Raw genomic sequence first — 24,623 nt, 5'->3', positions numbered from 1 at the left:
CACTGTTTTCCAATGGTTTACCCAAACTATACTATGTTTAAATTTAGAGAAAATTAGAAACTCTGTCTATGAATCCCCTTCTAAGTTTGAGTTAACCTGGCGACCATTTATTCAATATTTTCATTTGTGGTGAGTTGATCTGGCTCTGTTTTCTTTCTATGATTATGTATGATAATTGGGCTGTAAGATGAGATCGGAGTGATCGGCGTGGTTTAGCTATATCTGTAGGTTTTTTTTTAAGTTTTTTTTAAAGTTTTTTTTCATTCAGATTTGTTTTTTCTTCTTTTTTGGGTTTTTTTTTTCTATTTTTTCATATATTGTTATTAATTATATCTTTTTTTAGAGATAGTTCACACCCTAAACTGATCAAAATTTTTTTTATGATATATTTTTATTCTGTAATATTATTGTTTAATATCTCTCTATTAATTCATTACTTACTATGTATTTTTTATATCTCTTTGTATGTGTTTATAAATTATAATAATAATAAAAAGATTGAAAAAGAAAGAAAGATATTACTGTCTTAAGATTTTAAAGAGTTAAGAATAGTTGACAAGAAGTACAAAAGCCAAAAGAGCAAGTTTTGTTAGGAAAGGATTGGTATCTCAAGTATGTTCCAAATTGATAGCTTTTAACTGCTCTGAATAATTTCCTTAATGACAAATTCAGTACTTCAGGTTTCTAGTAGTTTTAGGAAAATGTAGCTAAAGTTTTTTTTTAAAGTTAGCTTCTTTTTAATAATTTAATACAATCTCAAATTTGAAATGATAATTTAATGTTGAAAAAAGTGATAGTCATTTTAAATGGTAAATTGAAACTTGTCGCGATCAAATTATTTGCTGACTCGCAAGCCTTATTTTCAATAATCTCATTAATTCTGCAAAGAATCTTCAACAATCTGACAATCTCACAGTACCAAAAACAGCTATAAAATACCCAATAATCCTCATTCTTTATGAATCAGATCAAAGTTTGCATTCTTAATTTACATTTCACAATTTCACAAATAAAGCAGGATGCAACAGTAATGAACCAGCTCGGCCTTTCAACAGAAAAAAGGGAAACATAACAAATGGAAGCTCAAGAACATTGAGGAAGGAAAACTCAGCAAAACCACAAGTTGTTGTAAGGGAAAATTATCAGTTTTCCAGCTGAAGTGTCTACGGGAAGACTGACTGACTGTAACTGAGACTAACAGCAATTCGTCAAATAGTAAAGAAATAGATCAGAGACACATTTACCTCAAAGTCAAAGCAAATTCACCAAAAGAGACAAGGGGCGGGGGGGTGAACTGCCTATATAGTGAGAACACATGGGAGTTAAACATAGACAGGAAATGATAACCCTCTCACTGTTCTAAAGAGTTAGCCTCAACTCTGGATCTTTATCAGGGCAAAACGTGTACTCGTACACTTTATAAAAACTGGTTTTGTTAAAAAAAGTTCCGAAACCATAGCAGCAGAGAAAAAGTGTGGTTCTGCAAAGCTAGCTGTGCAAAATTCCACCCTGAAGTTGCAATTTCTCAACCACCATGGAGCTGGGTATAGAGTTCCCCATTCTTCAAGATAGGACTTAAAACCTTGAAGGCCTGTAATTTAGAAGATTTAAAAGCTGTCCACTTTTCATGATTAACAAGTGCCTGTGGTTTCTGAACACCTGTCCTACATTTTAATAATGATGAATGTTTCAAACACAAGATTATGCAGTATCTGAATAAGATTTTTGTAAGTATCCTTTTATACAAATTTCACGAAATACAAAGTATCGACAGCACACCTTCCTATAGAACCACTGGCAGAACTGATAAGAACAGAAAATAAAATAAGAGGGATAAAAATAAAAGAGAAGGAATATAAAATTAGTCTATTTGCAGGTGATGTCATAGTATACTTAACAGAACCAGAATTATCAATAAAAGAATTATATAAGAAATTGAAGGAATATGGAGAAGTATCGGGGTACAAGATCAACTCAAATAAAAGTGAAGTGATGCCAATGAATAATGCGGATTTCACAAAGTTTAAGAAAGAATCACCATTTAGATGGCAAACACAAGCAATCCGATACCTAGGTATTCAACTAGATAATAATCTAGGCCATTGTTTAATTGGATCTAAGGGTAAAATTACTGGTTGGACTCCTATATATAGAAATAGGATTATACCATTTTCAATGGATGGTTATTATTTAAAGGAATGGAATTCAAAAGGTAGAGGATCTTTTTGAGAAAGGAAGCTTTCTTTCTTTTACTCAATTGCAAGAAAAATCTAATATTTCAATGAATTCAATGTTTGCTTATTATCAAATGCAAGCTTTTTTAAAAGAAAATTTAGGAAAAGAAATTAAACTTCCCAATTAGTATAGATTTGAAAAATTAATTACAGAATCTTTGAAAAAAGGTTTTATCTCAGAAATGTATAGTTTATTACCAGAGAAGATGAAAAAAATTGGTTTTTTAGAATAAAAAATAAATGGGGAAAAGATTACAACTTACTATATTGGAGGTTGATTGGTTAAAGATATGTGAGAATGCGGTAACTAAATTGATTAATGTAAGGTATAATTTAGTTAATTAAGAAGGTTTTCAAGGATTGCAGAGGGATTTGGGCTGCTTAGAAAAGTGGGCTGAAAAATGGCAGATGGAATTTAATGCTGATAAGTGTGAGGTGCTTCATTTTGGTAAGAAGAATCAGAACAGGACATACGTGGTAAATGGGAGAGCATTGAGGAATACAGAAGAGCAGAAAGATTTAGGAGTAACGGTACATCGTTCCCTGAAGGTAGAAACTCACATGAATAGGGTGGTGAAGAAGGCTTTTAGTATGCTGGCCTTTATCAATCATTGCATGGAATATAGGAGTTGGGAGGTGATGTTGAGATTGTATAAGACGTTGGTGCGGCCTAATTTGGAGTTCTGTGTGCAGTTCTGGTCGCCTAATTATAGGAAGGATATAAACAGAGTGGAGAGAGTGCAGAGAAGGTTTACCAGAATGTTACCTGGGTTTAAGCATCTAGAGTATAGGGAAAGATTGGACAGATTAGGTCTTTATCCTTTGGAGCATAGAAGGTTGAGAGGGGATTTGATAGAAGTATTTAAGATTATGAAAGGGATTGACAGAGTGGATGTGGATAGACTATTTCCGTTAAGAGGAGGAAAGATTAAAACAAGAGGACATGAGTTAAGAATTAAGGGGCAGAGGTTTAGAGGTAACATGAGGGGGAACTTCTTTACTCAGAGAGTGGTAGCCGTGTGGAATGAGCTTCCGGGAGAAATAGTGGCAGCGGAGTCAATTGTATTATTTAAGAAAAGGTTGGACAGGTATATGGATAAGAAGAAGATGGAGGGTTATGGGCATTGTGCAGGGAGGTGGGTCTAGAAAGGGGTGTTTGGTTCGGTGCGGACTAGAAGGGCCTAATGGCCTGTTTCCGTGCTGTAATTGTTATGTTATTATTATTATTATCTATACAAACTAAATTATCAGCCATTAATGAAGAAATTACAAGACGACTTAGAACATTGGAAAGATTTACCACCAACACTGATAGGAAGGGTTAATTGCATTAAAATGAATATCTTCCCAAGGATACAATACCTATTCCAATCGTTACCAATTCACCTAACAGAGAAATTCTTCAAGGAGCTAAAGAAAATAATAAGGAAATTCTTATGGAAAGGGGGGAAACTGAGGATAGCGCTAGATAAATTAACAGAATGGTACAAATAAGGGGGCTTAAAGCTACCAAACTTTAAGAATTATTATAGAGCAGCACAATTAAGATACCTATCAGATTTTTATCAAACAAGGGAAAAACCAGATTGGACCAGATTACAGCTAGATAAAATAGGGGAGAAGGTACCTGAATATATACTATATAAGTGGGATGAAAAGCTGGTGCAACACAGGAATTCACCAGTACTGCACCATCTGCTCAACATTTGGAAGAAGATTCACGTAGAAAGGAATAAAACAAATTAACAACTACCAAAATTAATATTGACGCAAAATCAACTAATCCCTTTCACAATAGATAACCTTTCCTTTAGAGAATGTGAGAGAAAAGGGATCAAAAGAATTGTTTTTTGGGAAATAAATTATTATCTTTTGAACAAATGAAGTACAAATATGGTATAACTCACGGTACAATGTTTGCATGCCACCAACTGAAAACCTACTTGAAGGACAAATTGGGAAGCAGGCGGAGGTTACCAGAAGGAAGCAGCTTTGAATATGTGATTACAGACACAATGGTAATTTAAAGATTTATAACAAACAGCACACCTTCCAGAACTTGACAATTCCAATGCCATATTGGCCAGCCTTCCACATTTTATTTCCATAAATTTGAGCTAAAACAAAACTTTCCTGCAAATTTGTCCAAACACAGATGAATTTGCCCAGGTGTTTGAATTTATATTACTGCAGAAATGCTGAATATGGATGAAAATGATGATTCGAATTGTTGAGGTTGAAAATGCATCTAATGTTGGAAAAGTTCTGACAGATGCTTCCAATATTTGAAAAGATTGACCGTTATTAATCAGCTGTCCATTTCTCTGCTGGGATACCATATCCTGTCACTCAAACTACCAACTATCCTGCATATCTTGCAAAACTGCCCTTAAATCAGATAACAAACATTGAAACTCATTCTGTAAAACAGTGGTTTTCATATGTTTTCTTTCCACTCACACACCACTTTAAGTAATCCCTATGCCATAATCTATGAATGCATAATCTATGTTACACTGTCAGAATTTGAGTTAATACAAGGGCAATAAATATGCCAATTAGTAATCCCATTCTAATTTGTGATTTAGTAAGAGATTGCTTAGTGGTATGTGAGTGGAAAGAAAAAGTTTGAAAACCACTGTTTTAATCATACCTAATTGACTCATGATGTGCATGGTTTCATAGCTCCAAAGGAAATGGGCCAAAATCAATTTTTCTCAAGCAAAATATTTCAGTAACAATTGGGCCTAGAGCAGTGACTCTCAACCTCCCCCCCCCCCCCCCCCACTCACATACCACTTTAAGTAATCCCTTACTAAACACAGAGCACCTATGGCATAGGGATTAATTAAGGTGGTATGCGAGTAGAAAGAAAAAGTTTGAAAACCACTGCTTTCAAACAATATGAAAGCTGGTTGCCTGCAGCCAAGTCAATCAAGCTACAAATTACTTTGAAGGTGGAGATTACTGCAACATTTGCAGATGTTGGTCATTTTAATCCTATGTTTTACTTCTCACACAAACATTAAAAATAAAATCCACTAGCCATAATGTATTCCCACACTTCAAAAGAATGTTTTTCTCCTCCCTCAAGTTTCTGTTGCTGAGTTCAAAAACAAGGGTCAATTCAAAAACTGATGATAATCTACTTATTTTTAGCAGTTCAAGATAAGAAAGCAGGTTACTATATCCTGAAATCCAAGAAGCTACTTTGCTAGTTATCTGAAGAAAAACAGAAATGGTAAAAATACTCATCTGGTCAGGTGTAAAAAAAAACAGCTAACGTTGATGGCCAAAAATCTCTAACTTTAAACTTGACCTGAAATGTTGATTTTCTATTTCCATCTATGCTCCTGATCTGTGGAGTGTTTTCAGTGTTTCCTGTCAGTTATACATTATAGAAATAATCCCTGCAGCTCAACGTCATTCAAGATGTCAGATTTGCCTGTATTTGGCACATAGCTCTCTAAACCTTTCCAATCCATCTACCCCTACAAACATCTCTAAATGTAATTGTATCTGCCTTCAACACTTCCTCTGGCATCATATTCTATATACCCACCAGCCTTTGAGTTTATCCCACAAGTCCCTCTCACACATCAAACTTGTACTGTCGAGTATTTTTTTTAAACCCGCTCCCCATCCCCCCTCCACCCTGGGAAAAAGCATCAGACACCTTTTAGACCAACTACCCTGGGGAGAAAAGGATCCACCTTCTATGCCTTCATAACTTTATAAATCTCTACAAGCTCACCCCTCAGCCTCCTCTCCAGGAGAAACAGTTCCAGCCTATCCTACTCTTTTTAGTTCCTGCTGCCCAGTCCCAGCAACATCTCTGAGAAACTTTTATTCACCCTCTCTAACTGAATCCTGTCTGTCTGACAGCATGTCAATCAGACCACACATAATATTCTAGGTGCAGTCTCATTAACGTCTAGATCAGATGTAACAAAGTCCCACATTTTATACTCTGTGCCCTGACATTGAAAGGCAGACAGACTCTACACCTTTATCAGTCTGTGCTGTCACTTTCAGGACTATATACTTGTAACCCTGGATCTCGGTTCTACAACATGCTCTAGTTTGGCTTTCCAAAATACATGATTTTGTACTTGTTCTAGTTAAATTTCATCTGCCATTTCTTTACACACTTTGTTATTGTAGTATTTACTTAACTGAATGCATAATCTATGTTACACTGTCAGAACTTGATCTTGTACGAACAAAAGGACAATAAACAGGGCAAAAAGTATTAAATGAAACTTTAAGCCCCAATTAGCTCAATATGCAACATTGACATGCATTTGAAAGCTGTATTAAAGTACAAGCCTTACTTGAATTTTGAGCATAAAGGGGGCCACCATTTATATGAGGCTGCACAGAAATCTGAGCGGTCACTGAAGGATTTCGTCTAAAGCCCCCTGAAGAAGTCGTGGAGGTTGTAGAATTATGCCGAGAGATCTGCCTGGTCATGGTACTGTATTGGGAACCAGGAGCCGAACCAGGGCCAGCTGAAAGTGTTAAAAGCAAGAGCAGAGGGGAAATAAAATTATTTTAGGATTCCCAACAGATTTGATTAGTGGAAGAAAACACGAACCCTCAAACCAGCCATAGTAGGAAAAAATAAGTGAATGCAATGCTGGATCTGAAATTCTTACAAGCTGAATTAAAATAAATTAACAGAACCTTGTCAGAACTCCTGTTCATCTTACCATTTGTAGAAAAAGTTAAAAATGGTACTGATTATATGCTTTTTACCCATCCTTTCCAGAGTTCCAAATGAAGGATTTTATTTCCTGTTGAATCTGAGCATAGACACGGAGAGACTCAAACAAGCATACTCAAGTTTATTTACCATACATTTAAATATTTGCACCATTTCAAAATCAAAATAATTCTTTAGAAAAAATATTTTTAAAAAGGTGGCCTAAAGGCAATTTGATTGATGTTGCTGTCATGACCAATATCGTGGGTTGAAAGGCATATACTGTGCTGTAATGTTCTATGTTCCATGAACTGTTCCATATTCAATTACTAGTCTATCAAGCAAAGGTTTTGGTGGAAATTGTGGAACAGTGCTCCAAGTGATAAACGAGAGCAGGAATAAAACATTATTGAATCTTAAAGGATGGATCAATAACTCTGCACTTAAAGATAGCAAAATAAGAACAATGAAACTATACTTCAGCAGGCAATCCGCATTAATACTTAGATATTAGCCCGAGGAAATATGTTTCAGTATCTACAACTAGAAGCATGGTTTCAATACATTGGGATTAGCTGCTTAACATTGAGAGGAGGAAAAAATTCTCATTATAAATGTTTGAGAACGATGCTGTTTTTGGAATTGAGGATGGAGAAATCTTTGAAACCAAGAGCATCAAGGGAAAAGATTATGCCATAGTTTAAAATGAAACCAAATCAATGACAACAACATTAATTAAAACACTTTGACCACCAAACAATTCCTTGTCACCCATAACCACTGCACCAAGCTTTAATATTTGTTAACCACTGCAAATCAACACCATTAACCACACCCATTGATCCTGTTGTGAGTGTAAAGAAAGATTAGTTTCAAGCTGGAGTCAGTCTCACCTAGAAAACTGCCCACAGGCAGTGGAGGGGGTGGTGGTGGCAGGGAAGAGGCTCCACCAGGAATTGAATATGATGCTAAAAGAAAATGTATTGTGAATATAATAAATCCCACACTATTAAAAGCCAATATAAATAAAAATTATGATTCTGGCAGATAAAGTATTCAATTTATCAAGGACAACTGCAAGCACCATTTTATTGCACATTTCCCCATTACACTGGAAAATGAAAATGTTGCTTCCTGAACACTTGAGTACATTTTATGGCTGCTGATCATAAAAATCGCCTTAGATTTTCCTATCACTTACTGTGCCTGGGCATGTTCTCGATTCAGGTGGTTTGCAAATGTTCTTTGGCCTGGGCATGCAGACAGGCTTTAAAAGCAGCTCTCATTGATATAGGTTGAATGCATGTTGTTGCACATGTTCTTCAGGTAACAGCACAGTGAGTGTACTTAACAATAGCATTTACTGTCTTCCAGAAGATTCAATGCAACAGAAATGTCCTGCAAATGTTGCAACAGCTGCAATACATTCTCTTACATTTGAGACGAGAATACACTGAAGACTCAAAGACACAGCATGACTGCACTTATCAAGAAGCCTGTGGGCTCTAATTAGTTTGGAAAATTGGTGACCAAGACAAATCCTGGGCTCCTCACATTTGTTGTGCAACATGTGGAGTCAACCTGAGAGCTAGGCTCAGAGGAACATTATGCAAATAAATTCAATAAAAGTTAATTTAATATTTCTCCAATTTCCTATGTGGTACAGCAAATCTGAAATTATCTTTGTATTCATCTTGCAGTTGTCTATCATAATCACAAATTTATTTCCAGGAAGCAAACCTTTTGGGGGGGAAAAAATTGTCCTGTGACCAATGCATGTGACCTGATTTCAAGAGATACATTTCAGATTTATTACCAGAGTACATACATGACATCACATACAACCCTGAGATTTTTTTTCCTGCGGGCAAGCCAGAATTACCTCTCATAGGTAATTCAAAAGAACAACATAACGTACACATGCAAACATAAAAAGCAGATAGGAAATGTAAACAAACTGACCATGTAATACAAAGAGAATTTTTTTTTTAAATCAATAAAGAGCAAAACCAATAGTCCTTAAATGAATCCCTGATTGAATTTGTTGTTGAGTCTGATGATGGAGATAGCAGCTATTCCTGAAACTGGTGGTGCGAATCTTGTGGAACTCTTTCATGATGGTAGCAGCGAGTCAATCAGAAAATTTAGGATTTATGGTAATAAAATAAATACATCTAATGAAATTGGTGAAAACTTAAATTTTAATTTTCAAGAATCCTAGTTGGATTTTAGGGTAAAACTTAGATGTTCTAAATTCTGCTGCTAGAGAAGCAGTCTCTCGCCCCTTTTCCACTGCCATCCCAGTTAATTGGCTGTGCAGTGTCCCGGAATAGGAAGCCCTTTGCGTCGTATCCACTGGGCCACCCTTAACTGGGACACTAATAACTTTTCCACAGAATACACATTCCCAGGGATCCGAGTGTTCTACCTTCAACTGGAAATGGGTTACTTTCTGCTGTCCCTTTTTCACTGGTTTTATCAGTACACCGGCGTCAGCAAACACCGGGGATATGAATAGGGGTAGAGGCAGTTAATTCTCAGCCTTTTCCACTGGACCCTGTCCCAGAAAATTCCTGTGACAGGGTGCCAGTGGAAAAGGGGCTTCTGTTCCACTTTAATTAGACCCAGTTTTACTGATTATATCATTCTTTGGATGAAAGGCTGTCTTCCAATACAGTAAATACCATATTATTGATTAGAGCTCACACTGATGTCTATGCATCCTTTAAGACTCATTTGGCACATTAATTCACTTGTTACACTTCTTCCCAATGTCTTTCCTAAAAGCATTTTGTTATGTAATATAGTGGAAATATGCATTTTACAATAACCAACCACAACATTTCTCCCCCCGCCCCCCAACAAACAAGACATTTCAGATCTAAATTGCAGCCAACATTTTTCAGGAAAAGCCATAAAAATATGTTGCATCTACTGGAACATGTGGAATGGTGGAAATGTTACCTCTGAAAGTCATTAGACAATTTCTTGTCTTTTAAAGTAAAAAATTCTACATACATGTTTAACATTCAGATAAAAAAGTAAGTTGAGATCTATTAATTCTTTTTTATTTCAGCAAATTCTTAGCAGTCTGAAAGTGGCTACATTTCAATGTTTTGGAATAAGAGTGTATCCAAGCAAGTATCAATTCTAAAATAAAATGTCAGCTCCAATCTCTTGGACTTTATGTATTTGCACCAATTTGACTGATATTAAGTCAAATGAGTGAAATAAGAGCAGAATTTAGTTTCTTACACTTAAGAGTTTAAAAGACTTTTAAAAAGTCTCAAGTGTCAGTCGTTGTTGGTAATTATTCTATAAAGCAAGACAAGTTACAGACCTGGCAAAAGGGTAGGTGGTGATGGCGTTGGCACAGCAATGGGGATGCCTATACTGCTACTCCCGCTATTTTCACGGCTTCCACTTCCTCCACTGCTGCCACTGAAGAAACAAAATAAACAGTTTCCTGTGCAATTTATACAAGTTTGCCTTATACCGATCTCAAAATCAATGGCACATGGTGAAATCAGAATTCAGAGTGCAGAGGCAAACAGACAAAATTAATTTAGCATTAGTGGCATTAGAAATGCCAGCCATTTTCATTCTCAAATTTAAAAAAAATTCTAGAGTCAATTCAACCCCTTTCCTTCCTGGACAAGATCAGTAAATTCAAGATTGAACGGGTTTGCTTCTCAGTATCTGCAGTTTGAGAATGTTCCATAAATTGATGGGGAAGCAGCATCATCACAATTGGACCTCAACCATAAAAGATGTACAAAAATACCTTGACATACTTCAATTTGTCATGAATAATAAAACATCGAAATCTCCCCAAACACTGAACTATTGACAGTTATATTAAAAACATGCAAGAGAATCGACTGCATTAACTTTTTTTCTGCCTCGCGCAACATAACTCTCAGAAGTGTCAAAGTTTGAAGCCACACATGGACTACAAGGATCATTACATGAGTATTTACAAATCTGACAGACGATTTCATAATCAATTCTTCAGAACACTTTATATTCCTCATTCTACTTTGTGCTTCTTCTGGATAGAGCTCCTACACAGTGCCAATGTTACAGCAGATTTGAGCCCATGTTACAGCAGATTGAGCTCCAACACAGTGCCAATAGCTTAACCCATGTTACACCAGATAGAGCTCCAACACAGTGCCAATAGCTAAGCCCATGTTACAGCAGATTTGAGCCCATGTTACAGCAGATAGAGCTCCAACACAGTGCCAATAGCTAAGCCCATGTTACAGCAGATTTGAGCCCATGTTACAGCAGATAGAGCTCCAACACAGTGCCAATAGCTTAGCCCATGTTACAGCAGATTTGAGCCCATGTTACAGCAGATAGAGCTCCAACACAGTGCCAATAGCTAAGCCCATGTTACAGCAGATAGAGCTCCAACACAGTGCCAATAGCTAAGCCCATGTTACAGCAGATTTGAGCCCATGTTACAGCAGATAGAGCTCCAACACAGTGCCAATAGCTAAGCCCATGTTACAGCAGATTTGAGCCCATGTTACAGCAGATAGAGCTCCAACACAGTGCCAATAGCTTAGCCCATGTTACAGCAGATTTGAGCCCATGTTACAGCAGATTGAGCTCCAACACAGTGCCAATAGCTTAACCCATGTTACACCAGATAGAGCTCCAACACAGTGCCAATAGCTTAGCCCATGTTACAGCAGATAGAGCTCCAACACAGTGCCAATAGCTAAGCCCATGTTACAGCAGATTTGAGCCCATGTTACAGCAGATAGAGCTCCAACATAGTGCCAATAGCTTAGCCCATGTTACAGCAGATTTGAGCCCATGTTACAGCAGATAGAGCTCCAACACAGTGCCAATAGCTTAGCCCATGTTACAGCAGATAGAGCTCCAACACAGTGCCAATAGCTTAGCCCATGTTACAGCAGATTTGAGCGCATGTTACAGCAGATAGAGCTCCAACATAGGGCCAATAGCTTAGCCCATGTTACAGCAGATAGAGCTCCAACACAGTGCCAATAGCTTAGCCCATGTTACAGCAGATTTGAGCCCATGTTACAGCAGATTTGAGATTTTGATACCACAGCCACATCCATAAACTTGTAATTAATAACAACAAAGGAACAAAAAAAGTAAATATCTGTCATTTAGACAAGCAGCTGTGGGTGTCCAACAAGCAACAAATCCTGAGCGGTAACCATTTACCTTTCAAGCACCAAAATCTGGTGAAATTCATAAGTGTTAAATTCTGTGCACAGTATAAGAATTGCCTGCAACCAGTGAACTTGGGAGGAGTGAGAATGGTCTGTGAATTAAATAACTTTTCTGAACTTACACGCACATTACATACACGCGCATTTTGAATTAGAAGAGTGTTAAGTTCATAGTAACAAGTTAAAGTTTGATCCTGTTTTCATGGGTAAACATAATTAAAAGCAACTTTTGTTTAAGTAACAATTTGTCAGAGAATTTCTATTGCTGTTGGGTTTTGGGGGCCTCTGGGCCCATAACAGGGTAAAAATAGATTTTTCTTTACAAGCTGAATGACATCCTCGTTTCAACAGCTACAACCTGAGGGAACCCAAGAACAAGCTGGGAGTTGATGAAAATAATGGGTACTCAAGACTAGTTTTATGTCAGCCAAGGCTAGAAGCACATGAAAATTCAATTTCAATCAACATAATGTCAGTAGAATTAAAAATCCCAAAACCATCATACCTGTGTGTTCTCGGTCTTTGGTTCAATGATGCTGTTCTAATCGGGCTTTGCTGGTTTGTCATATTCCGAGCTGGACTCGTCATGTAATCATTAGGAATAACAGGTGGCTTGACAGGTTCTAAGGTTTTGTAGGGAGTATTTCGTCTGAACAAAGAGAAAAAGAAAGTTGATTCATAATATTCTACAAATAAGCAGCAAATTAATGTAATTTTATAGTTTAGGGAAGTAGAACCCAAATATATTGATGAAGGCGCTATTATTTGTCATTTATGAACATCAGAAAGGCCTTTGACAAAGTCATATTTGGAAGGCCAAGCCAAAAGGTTAGAGCTCATAGGATTCAAGACATTGGTAAACTGTAACCAAAATTGGCTTGCTAAAAGAAGAGGATTATGTGAAGTGTTGCTTTTGTGATTAACAGAAGCAACAGTGACCAATAGTGTTCTACAGGGATTAGTGCCTGGACTCTTACTGTTTCTTATATACATTAATGACTTCCCTGTGAATGTAGAATACACGAATAGTAAATTTGCAGATGACACAAAAGTTGTAAATTCTGAGAATAGTTTTGGGATACAAAATGATATGGATCAGCTGGTAATTTTGAAATTAAAAATGCAATGGATTCCTGTTAAGTATGAGGTGATACACTTTAGGGGAGGGGTCAAATATATAAGGCTATCATGAATAGTAGTGATTAAGGGAATACTGAGGTGTTCAAGAAAGATACAGTAGTGAAAGCATACGAGATGTTTGCCTTCATCAGCCAGGTGATAGTATACAAATGCAGGGAGGTAATTATTCAACTTTAAAGTATTGGTTGGGCCACCACTCCAGGAAAGGCATGGTTGTATTGGAGTTGATGCAAAGGCGAATGTCCAGGATCAGAATCAAAATTTATTATCATTAATGAAATTCGGTGTTTTGTGGCAGCATCATAATGTAAACATTCATATTATAAACCATCTTACAACATTACTATAAATAAAAGAAACAGTGCACAAAAAGCAAGGCAATGTCTTTGATTCATTGATTATTCAGGAATCTGATGGCAGTGGGGAAGAAGCTGTCCTTGTATCATTGAGTGCTGATCTTTAGGCACCTGTACCCTTTTTCCCCTGATGGTAGCAGAGTGAAGAGGGCATGGCCTAAGTGGTGGGGGTCTTTCAGCATAGAGGTTGCTTTTTTAAGACACTGCCTCATGTAGATGTCCTCGATGGAGTAAAGTCTGGTGCCTGAGATGTCGCAGGCCAAGATAACAATCTTCGACTTTATTCTGGTCTTGAAAGTTGGTACCTCCAGTCCAGGGAGTGATGAAACCAGCCAGAAAACTCTCCACGGTACACCTGTAGAAATTTGAGAGTTTTCGGTGACATACTGATCCTTCTCAGACACCTCACAAAATGTAGCCGCTTGTGAGCCTTCTTTGTGATTGCATCAACTTGGAAGCTCCAGGACAGATCTTCAGAGATGTTGACACCCAGGAATTTGAAGTTCTTAACACTCTCCACAACTGAGCCTTCGCTGAGGACTGGGCTGCATTCTCCTGACTTCCTCCTGAAGTCCACATCATCTCCTTGATTTTGCTAACATTGAGCACAAGGTAGTTGTCGTTACATCATTCAACGAGCTGATCTATTTTCCTCCTATATGCTTCTTCAATGCTGTTTGTGATTCTGCCAACAACTGTGGTGTCATTGGCAAACTTGTAGAAAGCATTGGAATTGTGCCTGGTCTCTCTGTCGTGGGTGTATAATGAGTGTAGCAGTGGGATAAGCACGCATCCTTGGGGTGCGCCTGTGATGATAATCAGTGAGGAGACGACATAGTTTTCAATTTGTACTGACTGCGGTCTTCCAATAAGAAAGTCAAGGATCCAGTTGCAGAGGAGGATACAGAGGCCAAGAGTTTACAGCTTCCTGACCAGCAGTGAAGGAATAATGGTAGCGAAAGCTGAAGTGTAGTCGATGAAGAGCAGCTGTATGTATGAGTTGCTGTTTGAGAGGTGACCCAGAGCTGAGTGGAGAGCCAGTGATATTGCATCTGCCATGGAGCAATCATGACGATAGGGGAATTGGAGCGGGTCCAGATCTTTGCTTACATACATGTTAATTCTGCCCATGATCAGTCTCTCAAAGCATTTCATCACAGTAGAAGTTAGTGCTACTGGGTGATAGACATTGAGGCAACTCACACTACTCTTCTTGGGCACCAGGATGATTGATGCCCTTTTGAAGTAGGTGGGAACCTCCGACTACAGCAATATCTGTGAACAGTCCGGCTAGTTGTTTGGTGCAAATTTTCAGTACCATGCCAGGTACGCTGTCAGCGCCTGACGCCTTGCAAGAGTTCACCCTCTTAAATTATGTTCTGACGTTGCCCTCAGAGACAGATATCGCAGGATCCTCAGCCTTTTCATGGATTCAAGTAGGCACTGTTTGGATCTTCTTCTCAAAGCAGGCATAGAAGATGTTTGGCTCATTGGGTAATGAAGCATCACAGCCATCTATATGGTTTGCCCTTGCTTTGTAGGCTATAATGGGTTGCACTCCCTGCCATAGCTGGCATGTATCTGTCTCTGTCTCTAGCATCCTCTGGAATTGCCACTTTGCTTCAAAGATGGCCTTTCACAGATTGTACCTGGACTTCTTGTAAAGATTCCAATCCCCAGCCTTAAACGCTCTTGTTCTCCCCCTGTCTAGATTGCGAATTCTCTGATTCATTCAGGGCTTCTGCTTGTTGCCTGGTATAGAGTTTTTTTTTTAATGAGGAGAGACTGGATGGGCTGATTTATCTTTCCCTGAAACAGGATGCTGGGGTGGGCAAGGTGTTGGGGTGGGGGGGGGGGGGGGGTGTTGTGGTGCTGGGGAGAGGCTGATAAAATGGTCAAGGTAGATATTTAAGCAGAATTTGGTTAAGTGCTTGAATCACCAAGTCACGATGAGCTATGGACAAAGTGCTGATAAGTTGTACGAGTACAGACAGGTACTCAGTAGGCATGAAGGTGCCTGCTTCTGAGTTTATCAACAAGAATAGTCTGTTAACTTACTATGCCAAAATATTTTTTTCTGGACTTTAACATGCTCTAATTTTGTTAAAACCAAGTAATCCTTGTATTGGCTATACACAAGTCTGCAAACACCATGATGAAGTATAAACACAATGCTGGAGAAATTCAGCAGGTCAAACAGTACATTTTCTATAACAAATATAAAGATACGTAACCAACATTTCAGGCAAAGTATGAAAAAATGTAGGTAGGTGCCCAAACAAAATGATAGGGAGGAGGGTCAGGGGAGGAGCACAGTCCCAATGGCAGGAGGTAATAGGTGGATAGGGGAGGTAATAGGTGGATACAAGATCCTCCTGTGCAACTTCCATCAGATGCAACTATGAACAAAGAATAGCACAGGTTCTTCGGCCACATGGCTGCACCAAACATGACGCCCAACTAAAACACTGCTGCTTGCACATGTTATGTATCCCTCTATTCTCTGCATATTTATGTATCCATTTTGAAGCCTTTTAAATGGTGCTATTGTATCTACTTTCACTACTTCTGGCAGCCCATTCCAGGTACCTCCCAATCAAAAAAAGCTTCCCCTGCCCCACTCACCTTAAACACGTTTTCTAGTATGCAACATATTTGACCGCCTATCGCGTCAGTGTTCCTCAACTTCTATCAGGTCACCCCTCTGCCTCCAATGCTCCATGGAAAACAACCCAACTTTGTACAACCTCCCCCCATGCTCTCTAAGCCAGGGAATTTAGTGGTAAATCTCTTCTGCATGCTTTCCAAAGTCTTCACATCCTTCCTGTATTGTGCAGAATCGTGCAATACTGCAGGGGCTCCCTAACCAGTTTTACTTAGCTTCAACATGACTTCCTTACTTTTACGCTCAATGCCCTGCCCAAACATACCGGTACACTTTATTTTACCACCCTGATACTTGCGAACCCACTTTCAAAACCTGAACCTCCCTGTCTTCTACACAGTGATTTTGAGTCTTGCCATCAATTGTTCACATTCACCTTGCATTTGACCTCCCAAACTGCTGTAGCTTACACTTGTCCAGATTAAATTCCAACGACTATTGCTCTGCCATTACTTGTAAATGATCAATATCCTTTTGTATTATTTGACAGTCCACAACTTCACCAATTTTAGTATCAATATGCAAATTTACTAATCCATCCCACCCATTTTTGCATCCAAGTCATTTATGTACACAATAAATGGGGACCAAACAATGATCCCTGCAGATCACCACTGGTCATTCCAGCCTTCCAACACAACCCTGTCTTCTATGGTACAGCCAATTCAGAATTCAAGCTACCAATTCACCTTGGATCTAACTTTTGCATCAGCCTACCACAAGGAATCTTGTTAAATGCCTTACTAAATTCTGTATAGACAACACCCAATGCCCTACACGCAACAATGACCTCTGTCGCATCTTCAAAAAAAAACTCAAATTTTCTCCACACAAATTCATGCTGCCTGTCCCCAATCTGGTCATGCCTTTCCAAATGTTTCACAAATCTTCTCCAATAATGATCTCCGCATCATTGCTCAAGACGGTAAATGAGGATTATCACTTGTTGCAGGTGACATTTTAGAGATCATCAAGGCCCCATTCAATCTCCTCACTTGCTTCCTCAACAACCTGGGATACATTTTATCAGGCCTGGAACTTATCCAACAGTGCTGGATCATTTGAAGAGCATTAGGTCTTTCTTACTCTCAAAATACCTGAATGCATTCACATTCTCTACACTATGCTCCAAATAATCTCATTAAATGAAGTCTCCCTTTCAAAACCAGCAAGAAGACATTAGAATCAAGCAAGAAAATGAAGCAGCCATTCCCATTTAAAGCTGACAACATACCCTAATGTTCCACGTCCAGACATTGGGGGACTCGGTGGTTTTTGTGTCGGTGGATTTGTCCGAGTGAGTGTGCCAGTTCTTGCAGGCTGATTACCTCCATGCTGCAAAAATAAAAAAGATATGCAATTGAGGAATATTTAATGGAAACTAGTTGCTTTAACTTGCAAAGCATGTATCACATTACAAAATTAACCACAATCTCGGTTGAAAAATCAATTCAGCTCCATGAAAACATCAGTTTATATAGATAGCAGCAGATAAACCTCAATGCATTTTTATAAAATTGGCTGTTTGTGACCAAGTTGTCAGAAGGCAATTAGCCTCTAAATTGCTGAACTGTTTTAGAGGTAGGAGACCATGGTAGTTTACAAGAGAAGGAAAATCATGCCAGCTTGCAATGCAAAAAAATCTGCAGAAGTAATAAACTGAAATGTATATTTGTGCATTTTAAGTAGTTGCTTCTACCCATAAAACCATAGCATGACAGTGCTTTTCATAACCAAGGAACTTAGTCTGCAAAAGGATGACAAACTCAGTTTTCCAGTCAGAGCTAGTAAGTGAAATTAGTCTCAATTGTTCCATTAACCAGTGTGTGCTTGCAATGGGCCCAATAATGTACTTTTATGCTATAAATTTGTAAGATTCTTTCATTTATATCAGAGAGAAATGTGCTTAATCTAAAATACAATGTCACCATTAAAACCTCATATCATTGTCCAGGTAAATATATGCCAGTCTATTGGGTGGTTGCAAATCATGTCCCAGCAATGAAAATAAAAGTTCTCAAATGTGAACTTAAAGTTTTACGGTAAATAAAAGCATATTTTAAACAAAAGTATAAATATGAACCACATTCTTTGAACTATTCTTTTCATTATTCCATTTAGGAAGTTATGTGAATTTTGAAGGCATGAACAAACTTTTCAGAGATGAGAAAAACATTTCAATTAAAAGTTCAATTGAATATTTGCTTCATTAAAATTTTATGGTATTCAAATGTAATTAACTGATCAACATCTGAACCTCATGAATTTCACCATTAATCTACAATAATATACTTCAAAGACCGCTCACATTTTAAAAGAAGATTTAACACATTAAGAAAGCCAACTAAAATAATTTAATTCTAATCCAACAGTACCTAAAAAGATATGGGAAGACAAGTTTCATTGGAAGTGTCTACAGTGCACAACGAAAGGAAACTGTTTGTCTTACCTTGGCTTTAAGCCACTTAATGTTGCCAAAAAGGGAGAAAAAAATAAAGCAAAATTAACCACATATAATTAAGCTTGGCAGAAAAAAGCTAAACACATTCAGTATATAAAGCAATAAAACTGATAATTAAATACTTAATGTTTCCTCTCGATCAGCAATGGTACACATTAACAAGCAAACAAGTCGAGGTGATAGAAAGCAAATAAGTTCCTCTTCAATTAACACATTCCTACTATTTGCAAATGAAAAGCCAAGATTACAGAACCACATGACTGCTATGTACTTGATAAATTTCCAACAATTCAATCTCAAAATTGACAAAATGTTACCATAACTTAATAAAAAATCAAAAGATGAGGGCGAAGATAGTCAATGCCCATCCAACACAACTAGTGCTTCTAGTCAACGAAGTACATGCAGAACTGAAGTTCATTCAAACTCAAATCAAACTATGATTGTGTGAATACAGGTGATCAGGAATTAAATTCATCAGATTAATCATTTTACAGGGCTGGTATGCAAGCAGAAAGTATTTTATTGAATTTTATTGTATTTTATTGAATTATCTGGGGCAATGAAATAAGACTATCCACATTCGATAGTGGGAAAATGAGCTTAAAAACATAGAAACATAGAAGATAGAAGCAGGAGTAGGTCATTCGACCCTTCGAACCTGCTCCGCCATTCAACGAGATCATGGCTGATCTTAAAGTTCAGTACCCCGTCCCCGCCTTCTCTCCGTAACCTTTAATACCCTTATACTGAAGAAATATATCTAATTCCCTCTTAAATATATTTAATGAACCTGACTATGTGGCAATGAATTCCACAGATTCACTACCCTCTGGGTAAAGAAATTCCTCCTCATCTCGGTCCTAAATGGTTTGCCTATTATCCTCAAACCATGACCCCGGGTTCTGGATTTTCCCATCATTGGAAACATCCCATCTGCATCCATTCTGTCCAGTCCTGCCAGAATTTTATATGTCTCTATGAGATCCCCTCTCAATCTTCTAAACTCCAGCGAGTACAATCCCAATTTGCGCAATCTTTCCTCATAAGTCGTTCCTGCCATTCCAGGTATCAGCCTGGTGAATCGCCTCTGCACTCCCTCCATTGCAAGAACATCCTTCCTTAGATAAGGTGACCAAAACTGCACACAATACTCCAGGTGGGGTCTCACCAAGGCCCTGTACAGCTGCAGTAAGGTATCCTTGTTCCTATACTCAAACCCTCTTGATATGAAGGCCAACATACCATTTGCCTTTTTAACCGCCTGCTGTACCTGCATGCTCGCCTTCAGAGCCTGGTGTACAAGTACCCCTAGGTCTCTCTGCACTTCCCCATCTCTTAATCTATTGCCATTCAAATAGTAATCTGCCCTCCGGTTTGTATTACCAAAGTGGATAACCTCACATTTATCCACATTGTAGTGCATTTGCCATGTATCTGCCCAGTCCCTCAATTTATCCAAATCACACTGGAGCTTCCTGACCCCCTCTTCCGTGCACACAACCCCTCCTAGCTTAGTGTCATCTGCAAATTTGGAGATATTACATCCAATTAAAGTAAATTGTGAACAGCTGGGATCCCAGTACAGATCCCTGTGGCACCCCACTGGTCACCGCCTGCCACTCAGAAAATGAGCCATTTATCCCAACTCTCTGTCTTCTACCTGCCAGCCAGTTCTCAATCCACATCAATACTTTGCCCCCAATCCCATGAGCCTTGATTTTGGAAGCCAGTCATTTATGCGGGACCTTATCGAAGGCCTTTTGGAAGTCCAGGTACACCACATCCATTGGCTCTCCCCCATCTATTTTACCTGTCACCATCTCAAAGAATTCCAATAGATTTGTCAAGCATGATTTACCTTTTGTAAATCCATGTTGACTCTGTCCGATCCCTTCTCTGCTAGTCATATGCTCCGCTATTCCATCCTTAATAATGGATTCCATCATTTTGCCCACTACTGATGTAAGGCTCACCGGCCTATAATTCCCCGCTTTTTCTCTACCTCCCTTTTTAAATAGTGGGGTAACATTAGCTACCCTCCAATCCATGGGTACTGATCCTGAGTCTATCGAGTTCTGGAAAATAATTCTTAAAGCATCTGCTATCTGAATGGCCACTTCCTTAAGTACCCTAGGATGTAGATTATCAGGCCCTTGGGATTTATCTGCCTTCAATCCCATCAATTTCCCCAAGACCATGTCCTTAGAGATACTGATTTCTTTCAGTTCCTCCCTTGCATTAGTCTCTATGTTTCCCAACATCCTTGGGAGGTTATTTGTATCCTCTCTTGTAAAAACAGAACTAAAGTAAGAATTTAATTGGTCTGCCATTTCCTTATTCCCCATTATATATTCCCCTGATTCCGACTGCAAAGGACCTACTCTGGATTTCACCAATCTTTTCCTCTTGACATATTTATAAAAGCTTTTGCAGTCGGTTTTTATATTTGCCGTAAGCTTACTTTCGTAATTTATTTTTGCTCTCTTGATTAATCCCTTTGTCCTCCTTTGCTGCATCTTGAACTGCTCCCAGTCTTCAGTTGTGGTACTTTTTTTGGCCAATTGATATGCTCTCTCTTTGGACCTAATGCTGTCTCTAATTTCCCTTGTTATCCACGGTTGAGTCACCCTTTTTGGTTTATTTTTATGCCAAACAATTTTTGCAATTTCTCCATTAGATCTGTGAATGCTTTCCATTGTCTATCCACAGTCAACTCCCCCATAAACACCACCCAATCAATCTTACTCAACTCCCGTCTCATACCATCATAATTCCCTTTATTTAAATTCAGGACCTTAGTCTCGGTTTTAATTTCATCACTCTCCATGTCGAGTGAGAATTCGATCATATTGTGATCGCTCCTACCCAAAGGGCCTCGTACAACAAGATTTAATTAGCCCCTTATCATTGCATAATGCCCAATCTAAAATGGCCTGCTCCCGAGTTGGTTCCTCGACATATTGGTCTAGATAACCGTCCCGTAAACATTCAAGGAATTCCTCCTCCTCAGTATTTTTACTAATTTGGCTAGTCCAATCTATATGCAAATTAAAGTCTCCCATGATGACAGCTGTTCCCTTATTGAACGCTTTTCTAATTTCTCTTTTAATGCCTTCCCTCACCTCTACACTACTATTTGGAGGCCTATATACCACCCCCACTAATGTTTTCCGCCCCTTGCTATTCCTCAGTTCTACCCATATAGATACCGCATCTTCCAAGTTGATATCCTTTCTGTCAATCATGTCGGTCCCTTCTCTCACCATCAATACTACCCCACCCCCTTTTCTTTCTTGCCAATCCCTCCTAAATATCATATACCCTGGGATGTTAAGTTCCCAGGCTTGCCCACCCTGCAGCCATGTTTCTGTAATCCCAATCAAATCATATTTGTTTATCTCAATTTCCACAGCTAATTCATCTACCTTGTTCCAAATGCTTCTTGCATTAAGATATAAAGCCTTCAGATTTGCTTTTTTCACCCTGCTTGCTCTTTCTGATTTTTTACTTTCGCTGCCTAACCTAACTTTTCCTGTTTTATCTTTTCTGTTCTTTGCCCTATCATACAGGTTCCCACCCCCCTGCCAAATTAGTTTAAACCGCACCCGACGGCTGTACCAAACCTAGCTGCCAATATATTGACCCCTTTTGGGTTTAGGTCTAACCCATCCTTCTTGTAGAGGTTATGCCTTCCCCAAAAGAGATCCAAATGATCCAAGAAGCCAAAACCCTGTCCTTTACACCAGCCCCTCAGCCACACATTCATTTTCCTTAACCTTCCATTTTTGTCCTCAGTTGCACTTGGCACAGGTAGCAGACCAGAGATCACCACCCTGGCTGTCCTATTTCTTAGTTTCTGTCCTAGCTCTCTGTAATCCTTTTTCAGTACTTCCTCCTTCTTTTTATCTATGTCATTGGTACCCACATGTACCAAGACATCAGGCTGTTCGCCTTCCCTTTTTAGAATACCCTGGACCCGATTTGAGATATCCCGCACCCTTGCACCAGGGAGGCAGGACACCATGCGGGTATACCTATCTGGCTCACAGAATCTCCTGTCTGTATTTCTGACAATGGAGTCCCCAATGACCACTGCATTCCTCTTTACCTTTTGGTCCACCATGCCAGGCTCAGTGCCAGCAACCTGGTCACTGCTGCCAGCTTCTGTTGACTTTTTCTGCTGCATATCCGATCAGTCTCCTGAGCCAGTTAGACAGGGCACAGTCAATGAGTACAACAGTGGTTGTACTCCATCCTTGGTTAGACCTCCGATAGAGTACTGTGTGCAGTATTGTCACCAAGTTATCAGAAGAATATGATAGCACCAGGCATGGTAGTGGTAAATCACAAGGATGTTGCTGTTCAGCAGTGAGAGACTGGAAAAGGCAGGTCTTTTCTCCTAGAGGGAGGATACACGATTGAAGTATATAAAACTGAGGGATATAGAAAGGGTATATTGCAGGAAAAACATTTCCAGGAAACATTTCCATGTATCACAGGTAGATAAACTTAATGAACACAAAATCAAGGTAAGGGAAAAAGAGATTCAGAAGGGATATAAGAGGGATCATCTACAACCAGAAAGTGACAAATAATTGGAATAAACAGTCTGTGGGAATCATTGATACTGTGTCAGTGTCTGGATGAACACTTAATATACTTAAGCATGATGGGCAATGGCCAAAGGCAACATGATGGGGCAATTACAGAAAAGTGGGTACTGGTTAACATGGTCAAGTTGAGCCAAACTGATCCATTCAAGGCTCTATACTTCTACTTTTAATGGCTCATCAGAAAGCTCCATTGGGTGAATTTAAATTGATTTTACAGACACATACAGAACTTCACAAGTCAGTAACACATCACTTTAGTATGTAGGGATATAACCAAATAATGTTAAGCACTGTTTGTCCAAAGCCCAGCTATAATACAAATTGAAAGCCTACCCAAGAGAATATGGTTTGGTCAACTGCAATGAAAACTGCAGATTCCCAAATCCATCCACATAATACCAACAGGTCTAATGTTTAGATAGCTCAGAAATCAAACTTCTACTATCTTCCTGCTACAGTGACTATTAACAGAATCAGTTTCAACTCCAAAACTCGGCTGTAGACTGACCACTTTAAATTCCTTCAGAACAGCCACAGACCTCTCGTGGAGAAATAAACTCAAGAAAATTGCAACAATCTCTATTTATACCAAGACCATACCACAAAGCTACCCATCCCGTTCTATTGTCTACATCAAGATACATCAAGACAAAAAAATTAAAAGGATATGAAGAGCAGAATAAATTGATTCAGCTCGATTCATTTATATACTGTAACATTACAGTACTACATTTTATTTATTTATCAAAAACCCATACAGTCTCAGTTTCAAGATGATTGCTAGAAAATTGTGAATGCAAGGCCTGTCAATTCAAATATCTTCAAACTGGAAATGCACATAATACAATAGGGCTGGCCAGCTTTAACTGAAAATTGTCCATTCAATTGGAAGATGTACCATTCATGTCTTAAAATTAGGGGAGCTCACAATGTCACAAGTTCCGAAGAGTTTTTTTTTAAGTTGATTTAGGAAGCCAAGACTTTCCCACACATTCCACGTTTGGAGAAGAGATGATTAAATGTTTTCATCCTAATTATGTTTTACTTATTTCAAGGCTATAACCAGACTCCGGCACAATTCACTCCTTTTACACTGAAATAGAATAGTTTTTCACTGGGAGAATATTCTGATCAAGCAGAGAAATCCTGCTGGAAGCATCTATTTCATACAAAATTCCTTCTGCAACTGATGTTTAATTATGTGTACATTGAATAAACGTGACAAAATTA

The 24,623-nt window shown here is 38.5% G+C and overlaps 1 protein-coding gene across 11 annotated transcripts in view; it reads right to left on the bottom strand.

Annotated features, from left to right (window-relative positions):
- Positions 1–24,623, bottom strand: part of abi1a (abl-interactor 1a) — a 91,940-nt gene that overhangs the window by 9,394 nt on the left and 57,923 nt on the right. For 2 of the 11 annotated variants that reach the window (XM_069914555.1, XM_069914558.1), the window contains exons 4-9: positions 18,766–18,780; positions 17,551–17,651; positions 12,661–12,804; positions 10,280–10,380; positions 7,833–7,907; positions 6,569–6,745 (exon numbers count right to left, since the gene is read on the bottom strand). In XM_069914555.1, coding sequence (XP_069770656.1) covers positions 6,569–6,745; positions 7,833–7,907; positions 10,280–10,380; positions 12,661–12,804; positions 17,551–17,651; positions 18,766–18,780 — 613 coding nt within the window. The remainder of the gene's footprint in view (positions 1–6,568; positions 6,746–7,832; positions 7,908–10,279; positions 10,381–12,660; positions 12,805–17,550; positions 17,652–18,765; positions 18,781–24,623) is intronic. The other 9 variants (XM_069914562.1, XM_069914563.1, XM_069914557.1 and 6 more) reach the window with 6 other exon arrangements.

This window comes from Narcine bancroftii, chromosome 1 (genome assembly GCF_036971445.1).
Source record: "Narcine bancroftii isolate sNarBan1 chromosome 1, sNarBan1.hap1, whole genome shotgun sequence".
Lineage (NCBI taxonomy): Eukaryota > Metazoa > Chordata > Chondrichthyes > Torpediniformes > Narcinidae > Narcine > Narcine bancroftii.
The sequence above is the reverse complement of the archived record's forward strand: the minus strand, read 5'-3'. Positions and strand labels throughout refer to the sequence as shown.